The sequence below is a fragment of the Haliotis rufescens genome, unplaced genomic scaffold (genome assembly GCF_023055435.1).
Source record: "Haliotis rufescens isolate VD_foot unplaced genomic scaffold, xgHalRufe1.0.p SCAF_21, whole genome shotgun sequence".
In the NCBI taxonomy this organism is placed as follows: domain Eukaryota; kingdom Metazoa; phylum Mollusca; class Gastropoda; order Lepetellida; family Haliotidae; genus Haliotis; species Haliotis rufescens.
Genome location: NW_025963902.1, coordinates 9,621,673 through 9,641,585, shown reverse-complemented (window position 1 = coordinate 9,641,585; position 19,913 = coordinate 9,621,673). Strand labels below are relative to the sequence as shown.

The following is a 19,913-nucleotide window of genomic DNA, read 5'->3' as shown; positions in this document are numbered from 1 at the left end:
TGTTTGTTTGTTTGTTGTTTAACGCTGCACTCAGCAATATTCCAGCTATATGACAGCAGTCTGTAAATAATCGAGTCTGGACCAGACAATCCAGTGATTGATATCATGAGCATCGATCCACGCAATTGGGATCGATGACATGTATCAACCAAGTCAGTGAGCCTGACCACCCGATCCCGTTAGTCACCTTTTACGACAAGCATAGTCACCTTTTACGACAAGCATGGGTTGCTGAAGACCTATTCTACCCCGCAATCTTCACGGGTCACATCATTAATGAGTACAATATGTCATACATTATTGCTTGTCTTCATTCCTCTTATTGCAGTCATTAGTAAGTGTGTATCAGTTCATGTGTGTATCATTCCTTGTTTGTATCATTCCTTGTTTGTATCAATCCATGTGTGTATCATTCCAAGTGTGTGTGTATCAATCCATGTGTGTGTCAGTCCATGTGTGTATCAGTTCATGTGTGTATCATTCCAAGTGTATCATTCCATGTATCATTCCATGTGTGTATCACTCCATGTATCAGTCCAAGTGTGTCTATCATTCTAAGTGTGTCTGTATCAATCCATGTGTGTCATTCTATGTTTGTATCATTCCACATGTATCATTCCATGTGTGTATCACTCCATGTATCAGTCCAAGTGTGTCTGTATCATTCTAAGTATGTCTGTATCAATCCATGTGTGTATCATTCCATGTGTGTATCAATCCATGTGTGTATCAATCCATGTGTAGGTATCAATGCATGTGTGCCATTCTATGTTTGTATCATTCCACGTGTATCATTTCATGTGTGTATCATTCCATGTGTGTATCATTCCATGTGTGTATATGTGTGTATCACTCCATGTGTAGGTATCATTCCATGTGTTTCATTCTATGTTTGTATCACTCAATGTGTGTATCAGTCCATGTATCGTTCCATGTATCAGTCCACATTGTATCATTCCATGTGTGTCAGTCCATGTCTATATCACTCCATGTGTAGGTATAATTCCATGTCTGTATCATTCTGTGGACATCTGCATCACTCTACGTGTGTATCTTTCCATGTAATTATCCAAGTGTGACTGTATCAGTCCATGTGTGTCATCATATGTTTGTATCAGTCCATGTGTGTATCATTCCACGCTTGTTGCATTCCATGTATCAATCCATGTGAGTCATTCTATGATTGTATCAATCCATGTGTGTATCATTCCATCTGTGTATCATACTCTGTTTGTATCAGTCCATGTGTAGGTATCAATCCATGTGTATCATTCTCTGTGTGTATCAGTCCATGTGTATCAATCCATGTGTAGGTATCAATCCATGCGTAGGTATCAATCCATGTGTATCATTCTCTGTATCAGTCCATGTGTAGGTATCAATCCCTGTGTATCATTCTCTGTTTGTATCTGTCCATGTGTAGGTATCAATCCATGTGTGTATCAATCCATGTGTATCATTCCATGTATCAATCCATGAGTGTAAGTCTATGTTTGTATGAGTCCGTGTGTGTATCATTCCATGTGTGTATCAATCCATGTGTGTATCATTCCATGTGTGTATCATTCCATGTGTATCATTTCATGTGTGCATCAATCCATGTGTGTATCATTCCATGTGTGTATCAATCCATGTGTTTATCAGTCCATGTGTGTATCAATCCATGTATCAATCCATGTGTGTATCATTCCATGTATCATTTCAAGTGTCTGTATCAATCCATGTGTGTATCAATCCATGTCTTTTATTCTATGTGTGTATCAATCCATGTGTATCATTCCATGTATCAATCCATGAGTGTCATTCTATGTTTGTATGAGTCTGTGTGTGTATCATTCCATGTGTGTATCAATCCATGTGTGTATCATTCCATGTGCGTATCAATCCATGTGTGTATCATTCCATGTGTGTATCATTTCATGTGTGCATCAATCCATGTGTGTATCATTCCATGTGTGTATCAATCCATGTGTTTATCAGTCCATGTGTGTACCATTCCATGTATCATTTCAAGTGTGTCTGTATCAATCCATGTGTGTATCAGTCCATGTCTGTATCAGTCCATGTCTGTATCATTCCATGTGTATCTGTATCATTACATGTTTTCCATTTCACATTATTTACAACAACAACTATGAAATACGATAAATATAGACCAATTATCCAGACATATAGATGAACAAATACATAAAAAGTACAAAAATATAAAAGATGCCATTTCCCAAGTAAGAAACAAAGACATGACTGTATAAATACAACACACAGCCATTAACACACATATCATTTCAACAATCTGCCCTCAGTGATGGCGCATGTTTGCACGACGTGTGTCTCGTGTCTACATCAGAGTGCAGTAACAGTTACACAACGGAGGCATGTTGTCACACGGCTTCTTCCTCCCTTTCTTCCCAATGTCCTCCGTATCATAATGCTCATCCTCCATCTCCTCCATTTCCTCAACCTCCCGCCTCACTCGCCGCCTCCGCCGGGGACGATGCAGCAGCAGACTCTGACCCCCCTCACCCCCTTCCCTTCTCCCCGACCTAATGGGCAGTGGGACGGCTCCTTGCGGGTACCTTGCTTGCAGGTTGCGGACAATCTCCTCGTCCCGCTTGGCTTGGCGTTCCTCCTCCAGGAGCTTCTCCATCTGTTGTCGGATCTCCTCCAACTCTTTGAGTCGTTGTTGTTCTGCTTCTCGGAGCACAGCCTGCTCTCGAAGCTGAGCCTCGATCTCAGCTCGCGCCTGCAACGAGATCATGAGGTCACTGAGGAAATATGATCTCAAATTTAGTATCACCAGGATTGCCATAACAAGGTATCATATACGTTGATGTGTCTGGTCTCCTAAAATCAAGCAAAAAATACAAGTGAATGTTGTTTTGTATGCAGTCAGCAAAAATTCCAGCTTTTGCATAGCTGTAAAAAAGCAAGTTTTTCCCAGCCATGAAGAATGTTTGTTTGTTTGTTTGTTTGTTTGTTTGTTGTTTAACGCCACACTCAGCAATATTCCAGCTATATGACAGTGGTCCGTAAATAATTGAGTCTGGACCAGACAATCCAGAGATTGACATCATGATCATCGATCCATGCTATTGGGGCAAGATGACATGCATCAACCAAGTCAGCGATCCTGACCATCTGATCCCGTTAGTTGCCTCTTACGATAAGCATAGTCACCTTTTACGGCAAGCATGGGTTGCTGAAGACCTATTCTACCCCGGATCTTCACGGGTCACCATGAGGAATAATCCAAGCTGTCAAGACATGAAGATACCCTCCAGCATCTACCATCTCATTACACTGCTCATACAGCGATAAATCAAGGCTGCAGGGATTTACTTGGATTTCAAACAAAATGCCTTTGGCAGACAAATTTGGGGGGAAAATTGTGATATTATTAAAAAAAAAGTTTTTGTGTAATATTCTTATTAACGTCAATTCTGAGGAATTGGGAACTTTTTTATTTCTAATGGGGAATTTTTACTGCAATTAACTATTATGTGTTGGCTTCCATTTGTCCATTGCTAGTCACCAAGTTTTACCTTTGTAATCTTATTACTTTTGTTGAATTTACAGGTACATATGCTCTCCAATCTCATTAAAATCAGATCTTAGTTCTCTGAGGACATCCCATTGCGGGTCATGTCAGAAGAACCAGTTATCTGACCAATCAGAGCATCGCTTATCAGATCATGAAAGTGACAGTTGGAATGTGATTTTTGATCTTGCAACCTCGAAAAAAAAACCCAGGGGATTCCGAACGACAGTTATGGACTTTATGTCTGTATTCATACAATCTAGACCATCCATCAGCCATTCCAGAATGTTCTTTTGTTCAGACTTTAATTTTTTAATGGAGTATATGACAAAATATGTTTTGCGTAGTGGACAGTTTGAAACTAGTGCCGTAAAGCATGATTAAGCTGCCTTGGATATTGTCAGCTTCTTGTTAGTCATTCCATTGGTCTGTCAAAGTCTGATGTGACCCGTAATGGGATGTCCTCAGATCTTTGTTAGCAGTAGCGAGAACTAAGATCTGATTTGAATGAGATTGACATGCTCTTCTTCCTAGTGATAATTCACATGACAAATACTGTATTTGACGTAATAAGCGCCCAGGGTGCTCTCAATATTAGAAATAGGGGGCTCTTATTAAATATATAATTTTGGTGAGAAAACAAAACAGAGTTGAAACATTGTAAATATTGTGGTTTCTGCTGACAGCCTGAAATGATACAAAATAAATGTCTGTGCGTATTATACACGACAAACATATGTTTCCAGAATTTAATTGCCCATAATTAAAATTGCATATAACACACAAGTGCACATTATACGCGAATAAATAAGTCTTGTGTACAATGATCAATCGGAAGAGATTGCTAATTGGGATTGTTCACTAGCCAATATGTTAGCAAATATCGCTGTGGGAGCTTATAAGAGCGGGGCGCTTATTACATCAAATACAGTTAGTAAGTAAGTATATACTCCAAAACATTGTGTTTCTCATAATAATGAAGTTGACATAAATAGAACCAGATTTGATATTTGGTAATCTTAACAGGGTGTCGCAAAACATTCCAGAAACAGTAAAGGTAAGGTGAAATGGGGTTTAATGTCGCATCCAAGATTATTGCACTTATATATAGCGACGTGCATGCCGCAGTTTAACATGAATACCACACTCAGACACAGTATACTGACTCCGAGCCGACCAGTCCTTGTTTTATCCCCTTTATGCCGAGCGCCAGACCCGGTAACAACAAGTACCATCTTTTAATGTCTTTTGGTATGACGCGGCCGGGGATCGAACCCCGGACCTTCCGCTCTCTGGGCGGACGCTCTACCACTAGACCACGGAGGTGGTCAAACAGTAAAGGCTATTGATAGCCACTTGCAGTATCATGGCACAAAACTTTCTAGATTTACAGCATACTGATGAAAAAGAAATATGGCTACAGCTAAAGAGGTAAGAATATTTTCCTCATCAAGATTGTGTAGGTGGAAACAAACATTAAAATAAATGTGTATAGCTTACAATCGATTAAATTATATTTGGCATACATTTTTTAAAGTCAGCTTAGTGAGAAAACAGAGATTTTTGTTATAGTTAAAGAGAACGATAGTTAATATTTTAACAGTGATGTAAATTAATTTTCGTTTATCGCTGATGTCTGAAAAGGTTTAGTGCTCTTATAATGTCTCTGAAGAGGAAAGAATATACAGTGATCCCTCGCTATTGCGCTCTTCGATAAAGCGCTACCTTGGTTACTACGCGCGGTAACGCATGGCTCCCAAAATTTATGTACACTTTTATTACTGAGAGTTTTACACAGACATAATTGTATTATTGTTCGTTGTTCATTTGCACATAACGCTTCTCATTGCATAATCAACCGTTTATCGCTGAAAGGAGTTCTAATAATCTGTTTGAAAACATAAAAAATGATAAATTGAAATGGAATACGTATTTCAGACATTGTGAAATGTGACACATTTAATAAATGAATGATATTACAGGTAGATCTAGGTCCATAAAAATATATACTATTTTGACGTGACGTGAGATAAACACATATTGATGATTTGAGATTTGCCGAGCGCGCTCCCCCGCCTCGGCCTCGGTTAAACGGCTCATCGTCTATAACGCCCACCAATTATTTGGACCCCATTGGTAGCGTTGTAGCGAGGGACCACTGTATGTGCAATGCATTTCATCAAATCTTTCTAACCAATGACCTTTTGTTTAAGGTGTATAGTTTTATCTATCAAATATGATACAGCTGTTTGGCAAACAAAAGTAAATTCACATTAGTCTTATCTTATTTTCTGATAGTAATATTTGATGTTCTGTTGAAAAAATATGAAAGTATCTAAGAGGCAGTAAAACAGAAACATGGGAAAATTGTAAAGTGAAACGTCTTATCAATGTTTTATGTTTTAGAATGTTTTACCCTCTTGTCTCACTCTAATGACACTCACCATTCTCTTGTCACTCATCACTTTCTGATCACTCTATGTCTCTCTCTCATCTCTCTCTCATCACTCTCGTCACTTGCAACTCCCTAACCATTACCTTGTCCCTTGATAGTTTCTAATCATACTCTCATCACTTGCACCACTCCCACTCTCTCTCTCTCGTCTCTCTTATTACCCTTATCACACTCTCATCTCTCTCTCTCATCACTCTCATTACTTGCCACTCTCTCATCACTCTCTCATCACTCTCTTATCACTTGCAACTCTCATCACTCTCTCATCACTTTTTTATCACTTGCAACTCTGATCACTCTCTTATCACTCTCTCATCATTCTCTCATCACTTTCTTATCACTTGCAACTCTGATCACTCTCTTATCACTCTCTCATCATTCTCTCACCACTTTCTTGTCATTCTCTCGTCAATCTCTCATCATTCTCTTGTCACTCTCTCAACATTCTCTTGTCACTACCTCATCACTATCTCATCACTTTCTTGTCATTCTCTCATCACTCTCTTGTCACTCTCATCATTCTCTTGTCACTCTCTCATCATTCTCTTGTCACTCTCTCATCATTCTCTTGTCACTCTCTCATCATTCTCTTGTCACTTGATAGTTTCTAATCATACTCTCATCACTTGCACCACTCCCACTCTCTCTCTCTCTCTCTCTCATCTCTCTTATTACCCTTATCACTCTCATCTCTCTCTCTCGTCACTTGCCACTCTCTCATCACTTGCCACTCTCTCATCACTCTCTCATCACTCTCTCATCACTTGCCACTCTCTCATCACTCTCTCGTCACTTGCCACTCTCTCATCACTCTCTTATCACTTGCAACTCTCATCACTCTCTCATCATTCTCTCATCACTTTCTTGTCATTCTTTCGTCAATCTCTCATCATTCTCTCATCATTCTCTTGTCACTCTCTCATCACTATCTCATCACTTTCCTGTCATTCTCTCATCATTCTCTTGTCACTCTCTCATCATTCTCGTCACTCTCTCATCACTATCTCATCACTTTCTTGTCATTCTCTTGTCATTCTCTCATCATTCTCTTGTCACTCTCTTATCATTCTCTTGTCACTCTCTCATCATTCTCTTGTCACTCTCTCATCACTATCTCATCACTTTCTTGTCATTCTCTCATCATTCTCTTGTCACTCTCTCATCATTCTCTTGTCACTCTCTCATCATTCTCTTGTCACTCTCTCATCACTTTCTTGTCATTCTCTCATCATTCTCTTGTCACTCTCTCATCATTCTCTTGTCATTCTCTCATCATTCTCTTGTCACTCTCTCATCACTTTCTTGTCATTCTCTTGTCATTCTCTCATCATTCTCTTGTCACTCTCTCATCATTCTCTTGTCACTCTCTCATCTCTCTCTCATCACCACTGACCCCATACTGACCTGTCTCTCTGCCTCCAGTTCCTGCAGCTGTTGTTCAAGAAGGAGCTTATCTCTGTTGTTCCGCTGCAATATAAATACATGCGGTAGGACCAAGCTTGAAGAATGCATATAAACACACCCTCATATACACTACCCAACACTTGATCAGCGGACAGGAATAATCACTTGTGCCATCCTGTTCAAATACTGTAAATCTTGAAATTAACGCAAGCATGAATTAAATGCGATAGCTGCGAGTGGTCTTTGCTCACATTATTAAACATCGCATTTATATCAACAATAAGACATTTTGGATAGCAGAAATACCAACATAGACATACGCTGAAAACAAAAACAACCATGTATTCCACAACACTGTTTATTGAGCAGCACTTATAACAAGTATATAAACAATGTCATTCAAACACTAATTGCTAATTACATCCTGTGTATTGTCACTCATATTTGTCATCACTGATCACACCTGCAAGTCCAGACAGACGCAACCTACCCAACACAGTGTCTTTGTTCTTTGCGACTGCATCAAAGGCCTACACGAGCCAGCACACATGTATTGTTTTAGCGAAGTACCCTACTCAGCGCTAATAAGCGGTGCTATTTGGTGAGTGATTGGATTAATGTAAGGTTGGATTAATGTGAGGATTCGCCTGTAAATCTGACAGAGGACAATTTGTTTAGATATAAATCCACTGAAGCTTGAGAGGAGGGGGTGTGGCATTCATACTGAGTCGCATTTTTGGCTGGAGGCCAGCGGTCGCATTCTCTTGGAGACGCATTAATTTCACGTTTTACAGTATATAGGTTATGAGAATCACTTGTGTGTGTCATGGGAAGATACAACATATAGCTATCAAATGCATCCTCGATATCCACAGGGCTTGCATTTCGGTAAACCTACACTAACCTATGGGTCCATTCTCGAGGTTCTCGCAATTCTAAATTACCTGGACTTGATTTTCATTTGGCAGTTTGACTGGCTACGCTACTCAGTCTAACGGACCAATCAGAATGTGAACTACAAACCAGCCTCAATGATGGATTGGCGATATCAAAAACATAGCGACTAGTCCCATTGATTTCAATAGAATCTGCAAGAAATTCAACACTGAACAACTAATACACATAAGAAATCCCTAAAAAATATTCTGCCTGAAAAAGGATGCCTTCCTTTCCAATAAAACCAGCAGTGGCTTTGTTTTCAAGTTACCTCCCTTACCCATTTTCTTCTTTGTTATTTTAACCTGTGAATGGTCGGTAAAATGTCAAGGAACATCTAGGCCAAGTAATGTGAGATCGAGAGAGTGAGTGAGTGAGTATGGTTTTACACCGCTTTTAGCAATATTCCAGCAATTTCACGGTGGGGGACACCAGAAATGTCTTCACACATTGTACCCAGGTGGGGAATCAAACCCAGGTATTGACAAGCGAACGCTTTAATCACTCGGCAAGACAAGTGAACACTTTAACCTCTAGGCTACCACACCGCCACTGAGAAAGCGGACACCACACAAATGGATCCAGGGGTTATGTAGGTTCAGTGGCAAGCCCTGGAGATAGAGGATGCATCAAAAGTGAAGTGGTAGTGTCCTTCCTTGCACCTTCAGCAGCTGCATCCCCACTTCTTGTACCATGGTAACCTTCTTGAATCCAATATTTACATACCGTATATGACCATAGATAAGCCGATCTCATAGATAAGCCGAGAAATCTGTATCAAAATATTACATGCGGTAGATAAGCCAGACCCAAACATAAAACTACATCTTATCATGATCTGTCATTGGAAATAGAATATCAACAAGTCGCAAGTTAATCGTGTCGTTACACCATCGGTAATAAAAAGTGTTTATTTGTATATCTGGACTCATGTTTGTAATCTACATAATCTGTTTCATTAATATTAATCAAACTTTCATTCAATAATATTTACTTTAATTTCGGCGAAATCGTGTGTCCCTCCGGGACTTACAACTTCCGTTTGCCCCGTTCCATAAGTCCGCTTTACCAACTCACTGTTATCTACAGCAACCAAGATCATATTACCACCATTGACACCGTGAAACGAACCTTAGTTGACATCGTTTTAGTCTCAACAAAGTCAGTAAGTGCACTATCATGTCACTGGATTTTCTGGTCCATTGATCATTTGATTGTCTGGTTTGTTTACAGGCCTTTGTTGCATGAAAGGAGTACTGATGTGTGGCGTCAGGCAACAAAGACTTACTTTTTTAGGCAAATTGTATTCTAAAATACCACTGAAATTAAGAAACAGAAACTGTCTAGCACACAGTTTGGAGTGAGTTGGGTTTGAACAGTATTCCAGTTATATCACAGCATGCCAACTTGACGTGTGAGGAAATCCCGAGGTAATGCAGTCTTAGACGTCTACCACTTCAGTGAAACCCACAAGCACAGATATGGTGCTGATAAACCTAGAACCATAATCGGGCCGATTTTGGGTTGGAACAAAAAGACATAGGTTCCTGGCAAGCCAAAGGGACACAACTCTGCACATCAAATTGCAGTGCCTTAGATCACAGGGACATCTGTTAGTTTTAAGCACAAGCTAATTCCAAGACGCCTTACCTCCTTTTCTTCCTCCAGCTCCTTCTGCTGCTTCACAAGGAGCTCCTGCTCTTCCTTCCTCCTCTTGGCTTCTTCATCTGCTTCTTTCCGCCTTGCTGCTCTCTCTTTCCTTCTTTCCCACCATGACAGCCGCTGGATGGACTCGTCCTTGCTGGCGTACGAGTGGTCAATGGCCTTCTGTATTGCTGGTGACAGAGACAAGTGGCATGTAAGTGAACTGGGGATTTTGTGCTTTGTCCCCTTTTGCCTGCTTAATATTCCAGAAACATAGAAAAGGCCTTTCATGAGTGTATTCCATCCATCTATCTATCCATCCATCTCCCATCTGCATACAAGCCCATGAGAAAGGACCACATAGCGCTGATGTCCTCTTGGTATCTGTGCACACTGGATGACAGATCACCTGGTATCTTTAAGCATATGTGACCATGGTGTGTGTGTTTGTTGTTTGATGCCAAACTCAACAATATTCAAGCTACATGATGGTGGTCTGTAAATAATCCAGTCTGAACCAGAGAGTCCAGTGATTGACATTATGAGCATCAATCTAATAAATTGGGATACGATGACATGCACCCAATCCTGTTATTCACCTCTTTCGACAAGCATAGTCGCCTTTTACGGCAAGCATGGGTTGTTGAAGACCTATTCTACCCCGGATCTTCACGGGTCTGATCGATGATATGCATCAACCAAGTCAGCAAGCCTGACCACCCAATCCCGTTAGTCACTTCTTACGACATGCATAGTCGCCTTTTACGTCAAGCATGGGTTGCTGAAGATCTATTCTACCCCGGATCTTCAAGTGTACTGGACCATGGTGAACTATACTCCCGTCTGCATCCAAGCATGATATAAAGGGACTAAGATATGTCAGATCACCTTGGCATCAAAGCACACTGGGAGCATCTGAAGTGAAGTGTGGAGATAAAAGGGTAGGTTGGTAGGTACTAGGGGTGACTATTGGTCTGGAAATCACTATTGTGATAACTATTGATATTGCAAGCAACTATTGCGATAAATATCGATAGTTTTCAGTGTATCGTTTTAGATGGATTTTAGAGTTCAACTAAACCTTGGAACTGAAGTTTCCTTTAAATGTGATAACCATAACAACAAATAAAAAGTAAAGTTTGAGATATGACTGATTTGTTTTTTCTTTACCCTAATAATTTAAGAAAAAGAAATTTCGACATTACCATGTGTAAATTACTACCACTCATGATCAAATGAAAAACAAATTTGAACAGTATTGCATGTATTTTATTGAAACTGTAAAACAATCGAAACTATCGATATTCCTAATTGAAATCGATACTATTGATCGGAAACTGATTTAACAATCGATTTATTGACTTTAAGTGCTTACCAATAGCGATATATCTATATTTTGATTTATCATGACACCCCTAGTAGGTACGTAGGTAGGTAGGTGGAGGGTTAGAAAACAAACAAACACCAGTAACCTCAACATGTTTTTTAAAGATAAGACAAACACTCTTGACTCTGTTAGTTCACACTGACAACACAAAACATTACTAACTGGAGTCAGTACTAACGGAGTCATTGCAAGTTATTGTACCTGATATCCATTCATTTCTGGACTTGAGATCAGGGGCAGACAACTCATACTGTTTACCGGAGGTGTGCAGGATGAAACGGTTGGTTTTGGTGCCGATCTTATCTGGCAATGGCTGGAGGAGGAAGAAAGTTCATGCAACATCAAACAACATCCATGCATTTGGAAACAACATCAAAACAACTCAGGAAAATATATGATGTGCCAAAATGGCAATGCAGCTCACCTTTCATAGGTGGAACTACCTTTGTTATCAAAAACAAATATCTTGTAATATTACATTTTTCAGTTCAAATTAAAGCAGAAGCTCACCTGTTTTACATAATTCAGTCTAAAATAATATTTTATATTAGTAAGATCAGAATATACATGCCTGGAGTGAGTGAGTGAGTGAGTGAGTGAGTGAGTGAGTGAGTGAGTGAGTGAGTGAGTGAGTGAGTGAGTGAGTGAGTGAGTGAGTGAGTGAGTGAGTGAGCCTGTGGAAGATGCTAAGTTGATGTCCTACATCCTAATACTGCTCTTTGCATTCGATCTAAGAGTTCCAGATGGAAAAATGGGACTTTTGAAAAAAAAAAAAATTCCAGAAGATGCAGGAAACTTAATTGCCCTCTCTGCAGATGTTCCGACACATTTACTGAATTGTTCAGTGATGTAGTGATCCATAAAGCCAGAGCTACGGATAAGCTGCGTCTCTGCATAAAATGCCCCCAAAACTATTCAAAACCCAATTACTTTCAATTAACTTGCGTACAGAAACGCATGCATTACATGAAAAACTCAATTGTTTGAAAACCCAATGAAGCTTTTTCAGCATGCGTACTATGGAGCTAATTTCCGAAACACAATTTGGAGCCAATTTACTTCCGAGTCAAGCCTATAATTAAAACCGTTATATACATATTAACCTTATTTCATTTTTTTTTAAATCTCAAAATGCTTACTCATTTTGGGAAAAACCCAAAAGAGTGATGAATAGATGAGTGAAAAAATATCAGTTACCCAATGAAAAATGTAATAACCCTAATAGAATAGAAACCTTCGAGTAAAAACTTAATTGCTCAAAACGTTATCTGGAGCTCTGATACAGCGTCAACTGTTCACACATGATCAGCCAATAAGACATATCACACAAACCTTATCAATCTTGCTTTAAAATAATACCAAAATATCGAAATGACAGGTGCCACCAGTGGGGCAGGACACGCTGACCTTTTCGCGAACACCTGGTATTATTACTACCGTAATTTCTTGAGTATAGTGCGCACTTTTTTTAGAAAAAACACAGCTGTGTAGAAGGGGGTGCGCATTATACACGAATTATGAGTTTGGATGTTTTTTTCCCCCATGGAAAGACATTACCGTGAGCACGAAACACCGGGAATATCATGTCAACAAATCCATACTGAAGTACGCAAAATAATTATGTAATTACACCGTCTGGCTATAAAAAGTGTTCTTTGTATATCTGGACTTATGTTTGTAACTTATTTCATTGGTTTTATTCAAAATTCCTTATAATATTTGATATTTGATAGTGATTCATAAACATGTGCTCATGATATAGTCAGAATGGTACAGACAACTCTGCTTTATGCAGAGATTTCTATTGAATATGGAAAGGGTTTTGTTGCTTTATTCAATGCCATGATTCAGCAATATTCCAGCAATTATGACGTTGGTTTGTAAATAATCAAGTCCAGACCAGACAGTCCAGTGATCCATGCATTTCCTCAATTTGTTTTTGTTAGATTTAAACATTTAACTCTAATTATTTTTCTAGTTCATAAAGGAAGTGAGTGAGTTGGATTTAACGCCGTTTGAACAATGTTCCAGTTATATCGTGGCGTGTCAACTTCATGTGGCAGGACAGCCTGAAGATATGCAGTTCATAATCTTAGAGAGCTTGGGTAAATAAATATATCTATATTTTTGGATTATAACTATTGGATCAAATGGTTCAAATCCGTAGATCAAAGTACGAAAGTGAGGTTTTACGCCGCTTTTAGCAATATTCCAGCAATATCACGGCAGGGGACACCAGATATGGGCTTCACACATTGTACCCATGTCGGGAATCGAACCCGGTTTTTCGGCGTGACGAGCGAACGCTTTAACCACTAGGCTACCTGACCGCCCCTCAAAGTACGAAAGTTTGCAGCATGTGAAGGTGACGTGAAATGGGGATGAACGTCACATTCAAGATTACTGTACTTATATAGTTTGTTTGTTTGTTGTTTAACGCCCCACTCAGAAATATTCAAGCTATATGACGGCGGTCTGTAAATAATCTAGTCTGGTCCAGACAATCCAGTGATTGACATCATGAGCATCAATTCACGCAATTGGGATACAATGACATGCATCAACCAAGTCAGCGAGCCTGACCACCCAATCCTGTTATTCACCTCTTACGACAAGCATAGTCGCCTTTTACGGCACCATGGGTTGTTGAAGACCTATTCTGACCCGGATCTTAACAGGTCTGATCGATGACATGCACCAACCAAGTCAGCGAGCCTGACCACCCAATCCTGTTATTCACCTCTTACGACAAGCATAGTCGGCTTTACGGCTAGCATGGGTTGTTGAAGACCTATTCTACCCCGGATCTTAACAGATCTGATCGATGACATGCACCAACCAACACAGCGAGCCTGACCACCCGATACTGTTATTCACCTCTTACGACAAGCATAGTTGGTTTTATGGCAAGCATGGGTTGTTGAAGACCTATTCTACCCCGGATCTTAACAGGTCTGATCAATTACATGCACCAACCAACACAGCGAGCCTGACCACCCAATCCTGTTATTCACCTCTTACGACAAGCATAGTCGCCTTTTACGGCACCATGGGTTGTTGAAGACCTATTCTGACCCGGATCTTCACAGGTCTGATCGATGACATGCACCAACCAACACAGTGAGCGTGACAACTCGATCCCGTTAGTCGCCTCTTACGACAAGCATAGTCGGCTTTACGGCAAGCATGGGTTGTTGAAGATCTATTCTGCCCCGCAGCCTCACGGATGGGAAGGCAATAAGAAGCAATGTTATAGACATGCTTTCCACATATACAGATTGCAGACATGGTCGCAATATTGGAAAACAAGACTTCATAATACATTACAAGGTGGTCATATAGCCATTACGTTAATATTTATATATATTTTTAACTCCTCAGTTTTAAACTAAACATGAGGAAAAAACAATTAATTTGGCCTGAGACTGCAAATGCCTGTGAAATCTTAAAGTGAAACGTGTTAAGATTGTCACTGGCAACAAAACATAACATAGCACACTTATTAACAAGGATGCTGAAGAAGTAATTACATCATGTCAACATGGTGCAGTTTGTGCAGTGAAATGGAAAGAACACAACAACAAAGGACTGGTCCTGAGAGGTTCAACTCATTAGTTTGATGAAAAAGCTCAGTGTTCCACTATGTTCTGTTTTCAGGAACATATTGTTCACATTGGGTCACTGAATAAGTCATTAACTTGATGGATAAACAAGACGTTTGTCTGTTTCTTTCTTTGTTGTTTGATGCTGCAGTCAGTAATATTCCAGCTGTATTGGGGCGGTTCAACAATTTGTGGCTGTATGGCTCAACCAAATAAACATATGTGTCAATAAGGTGACAATATGTGTCAGTCACGTGACAGTATGTGTCAATCAGGTGACAGTATGTGTCAATAAGGTGACAGTATGTGTCAATCAGGTGACAGTATGTGTCAATCAGGTGACAGTGTGTGTCAGTCAGGTGACAGCATGTGTCAATCAGATGACAATATGTGTTAGTCAGGTGACAGTATGTGTCAGTCAGGTGACAGTGTGTGTCAGTCAGGTGACAGTATGTGTCAATCAGATGACAATATGTGTCAGTCAGGTGACAGCATGTGTCAATCAGATGACAATATGTGTCAGTCAGGTGACAGTATGTGTCAGTCAGGTGACAGTGTGTGTCAGTCAGGTGACAGTATGTGTCAATCAGATGACAATATGTGTCAGTCAGGTGACAGTATGTGTCAGTCAGGTGACAGTATGCGTCTGTCAGGTGACAGTATGTGTCAATAAGGTGACAGTGTCTGCAATCAGGTGACAGTATGTGTCAATTTGATCACAGTATGTGTCAATCAGGTGACAGTATGTGTCAGTCAGGTGACAGTGTGTGTCAATCAGGTGACAGTATGTGTCAGTCAGGTGACAGTGTGTGTCAGTCAGGTGACAGTATGTGTCAATCAGATGACAATATGTGTCAGTCAGGTGACAGTATGTATCAGTCAGGTGACAGTATGTGTCAGTCAAGTGACAGTGTGTGTCAGTCAGGTGACAGTATGTGTCAATCAGATGACAATATGTGTCAGTCAGGTGACAGCATGTGTCAATCAGATGACAATATGTGTCAGTCAGGTGACAGTATGTGTCAGTCAGGTGACAGCATGTGTCAATCAGATGACAATATGTGTCAGTCAGGTGTCAGTCAGGTGACAGTATGTGTCAGTCAGGTGACAGTGTGTGTCAGTCAGGTGACAGTGTGTGTCAGTCAGGTGACAGTATGCGTCAGTCAGGTGACAGTATGTGTCAATAAGGTGACAGTGTCTGCAATCAGGTGACAGTATGTGTCAATTTGATCACAGTATGTGTCAGTCAGGTGACAGTATGTGTCAGTTAGGTGACAGTATGTGTCAATCAGGTCAGAGTATGTGTCAATCAGGTCACAGTAAGTGTCAATCAGGTCACAGTATGAGTCAATCAGGTCACAGTAAGTGTCAATCAGGTGCCAGTATGTGTCAATTTGAACACAGTATGTGATAATTACAATGAAGCAGTAAACCACACTCCCTCAATACCAGCCATGTACCAGTTGTATAGGAAACAAACAAGGCAGGTTTCTGCATCCAACTGTGATGCTGAGTGCAATGTAGCATCTTTGGTTGCAGTAAGACTGTCAGAAACACCAATCAATAGAGATGTAAGACAACATAAGAAACAGGACACACATCCTGAAGACACTGCGTACACCTGATCAATAATCGAACAATGCACACTTCGCTGTGCCATCAATTCAAGCACTGACATAACAGTTGCTATTGCAACACTATTTGCAAACAACACAATCCTTTGCCACTGGCTTGTTTTACAAAACTAAGTTTTTTATTTTTTGCCTTTGAAGAGAAGAATTATAAGCTCACCTGTAGGATAAGTCGTTTCATCAGAAACCACAAACTTTGCGTCATATGAATTTGTTTAACTGATTGCCTGCCAACTACCATGTTGCCACTCAATCATGTTATGGTTTTGGTAGGAATTGTGAACTGTGCGCATATTTATAATCTTACAGAAATTACAAAAATGAGAGCTTCATTCAAATTCATTGCAACTGTTTGCTTCCCTTTATGTTATGAGTGCTTCCTTCAATATACAGCTGTTCACACACAGCCAGGGAGTCCAGGGAAACAACGCTGTTCTGCAACAACTCTGAAAACATTTCAAAACAACCTATGTCCAATATCCACCTGTTTTATGTCCATGGTATTATTCCACTGGTAATCTGCCCCTTGCTATTTCACCAACTGTTATTTGTCCATGTGTTATATGTCCATGTGTTATATGTCCATGTGTTATATGTCCATGTGTTATATGTCCATGTGTTTTAAGTCCATGTGTTTTATGTCCATGTGTTATATGTCCATGTGTTATACATTCGTGTGTTACATGTCCATGTGTTATATGTCCATGTGTTATACATCCAGGTGTTATATGTCCATGTGTTTTAAGTCCATGTGTTATATGTCCACTTGTTATACATTCGTGTGTTACATGTCCATGTGTTATATATCCATGTGTTATATGTCCATGTGTTATACTTCCATGTGTTATATGTCCATGTGTTTTATGTCCATGTGTTTTATGTCCATGTGTTATATGTCCATGTGTAATTTGTCCATGTGTTATATGTCCATGTGTTATATGTCCATGTGTGATATGTCCATGTGTTATTTGTCCATGTGTTATATGTCCATGTGTTATACTTCCATGTGTTATACTTCCATGTGTTAAGCGTCCATGTGTTATATATCCATGTGTTATATGTCCATGTGTTTATGTCCATGTGTTATATGTCCATGTGTTATTTGTCCATGTGTTATATGTCCATGTGTTATATGTCCATGTGTTATATGTCCATGTGTTATTTGTCCATGTGTTTAATGTCCATGTGTTATATGTCCATGTGTTATTTGTCCATGTGTTATATGTCCATGTGTTATATGTCCATGTGTTATATGTCCATGTGTTATTTGTCCATGTGTTATATGTCCATGTGTTATATGTCCATGTGTTATATGTCCATGTGTTATATGTCCATGTGTTTATGTCCATGTGTTATATGTCCATGTGTTATTTGTCCATGTGTTATATGTCCATGTGTTATATGTCCATGTGTTATTTGTCCATGTGTTTAATGTCCATGTGTTACACATCCAGGTGTGATATGTCCATGTGTTATATGTCCATGTGTGATATGTCCATGTGTTATATGTCCATGCCGTGTATGTCCATGTGTTATATGTCCATGTGCTATATGTCCATGTGCTATACATCCATGTTCTAAATGTCCATGTGTTATACGTCCATGTGTGATATGTCCATGTGTTATATGTCCATGTGCTATATGTCCATGTGTTATACATCCATGTTCTAAATGTCCATGTGTTATACGTCCATGTGTTATACGTCCACTTGTTATATGTCCATCTGTTATACGTCCATGCGTTATACATCCATGCGTTATTTTTCTCCCAGTGTTTTTCCATTTCATTCATCCTGAAGGTATTTCCTCTGATTACGTTTATTGTCTGTCGGCATCATACCCGGCATCGTGGGTTTCACTAGAGGGCAAATTAACTGAACTTCTGAGAATGCAGACTCAAAGTTTTTGGACGAGGCTGTTATTATTTTTATATCACTGCTTCATTGTTTGATAGGCATTACTTAGAAGTTGATGGATGCTAAAGTAGACACAATTGTATGGATAACAACTTCTTTAATATTGTAAAAAGTGAAATTTCAGTATAGATCCATATACCGTTGTCAAGCAAGACATCTATGATCAGCTGATGATGTGCAGTTGGTTGGTTGGTTGGTTGGTTGTTTAACGCTGCACTCAGCAATATTCCTGCTATATGACGGCGGTCTGTAAATAACCGAACCTGGACCAGACAATCCAGTGATTGATATCATGAGCATCAATCCACGCAATTGGGATCGATGACATGCATCAACCAAGTCATCGAGCCTGACCTCCCGATCCCGTTAGTCGCCTTTAACAACAAGCATAGTCGCCTTTTACGGCAAGCATGGGTTGCTGAAGACCTATTCTGCCCCGGATCTTCACTGGTCTATGATGTGTAGTAACAACCCTAGTTCTTATATCTATCAATGCAAAAGTGCATCAATAATTGGATTTTATTAAACTCAAAAATAATTCATACTTCATTCTCTATTGGTACATATTTTAAATTGGATGTAAATTGAGCACAATGAATTGTGAGGTGAGGTGAAATTGGGTTTAACGTCATGTCCAAGATTATTGCACTTATATAGCGACGTGCATGCACGTGTGTGTGCACAATGAATGGTCTACAAACAGCTGCTTATCAACTGTTTGGTCTTATCACATGGAATCAATCCATTATTCAGTCTGAGAATGGTGGCTCCATATAATGTGATCAGTCTGTTCAATATCGACTTTTATATATTATTTATTGTCCCTCACACAGTGTTCGAGTGAATCGGTGGCAGTGCTGAAAAAATAATAATAGGCCATTTATATTGCACATATTTCCACACCACACAGGGACATGCTCAAAGCGCTACTATAACCCCGGTCACTGGATCAGTGTGCACCCAACAATCATTCTCAGCTCCCTGGGGAGTATACAACCCAAGTTGCCTGTTAGGCGCTAGAAGGTTAACAATCACACTGTCATCCCATCCTACCGGGTACCCATTCACTGCTGGGTGAACAGAGGCACATTTAAAACAAAGTCACTTTTCCAAGGGTGGGGCAGGACCGAGGTCCTAGAAACTCTCACGAGCCAAGCTGCCAAACACTGCCACCCATCTAAGGACCCTCCGAGACCGACGTTGCTTAACTTCACCTGATTTGTGACCTGTGCATTGTGCATAGGACCATGTGCCGCCACGCACTGTCAGAATCGGGGTAGTGAGTGAGTGAGTTGGGTTTAACGCCGCTTTTAACATAATTCCAGTTATATCGCAGCATGTCAGCTTAGTGTGGGGGGAAAGCCCGAAGTGATGCAGGTCTCAGACGTTTATCACTTCGG

General features: G+C 40.0%; 1 protein-coding gene across 8 annotated transcripts in view; it reads right to left on the bottom strand.

Moving 5' to 3' along the window:
* The window catches only part of LOC124150816 (switch-associated protein 70-like), a 53,202-nt gene that overhangs the window by 7,201 nt on the left and 26,088 nt on the right, over positions 1 to 19,913 (bottom strand). For all 8 annotated transcript variants that reach the window (XR_007222576.1, XR_007222578.1, XR_007222581.1 and 5 more), the window contains exons 4-7: positions 11,566 to 11,677; positions 9,984 to 10,168; positions 7,398 to 7,460; positions 2,577 to 2,743 (exon numbers count right to left, since the gene is read on the bottom strand). Coding sequence is in view for 1 of the 8 variants with exons in the window: in XM_048401229.1 (XP_048257186.1) it covers positions 2,577 to 2,743; positions 7,398 to 7,460; positions 9,984 to 10,168; positions 11,566 to 11,677 (527 nt within the window). In the remaining 7 variants the exon portion in view is untranslated. The remainder of the gene's footprint in view (positions 1 to 2,576; positions 2,744 to 7,397; positions 7,461 to 9,983; positions 10,169 to 11,565; positions 11,678 to 19,913) is intronic.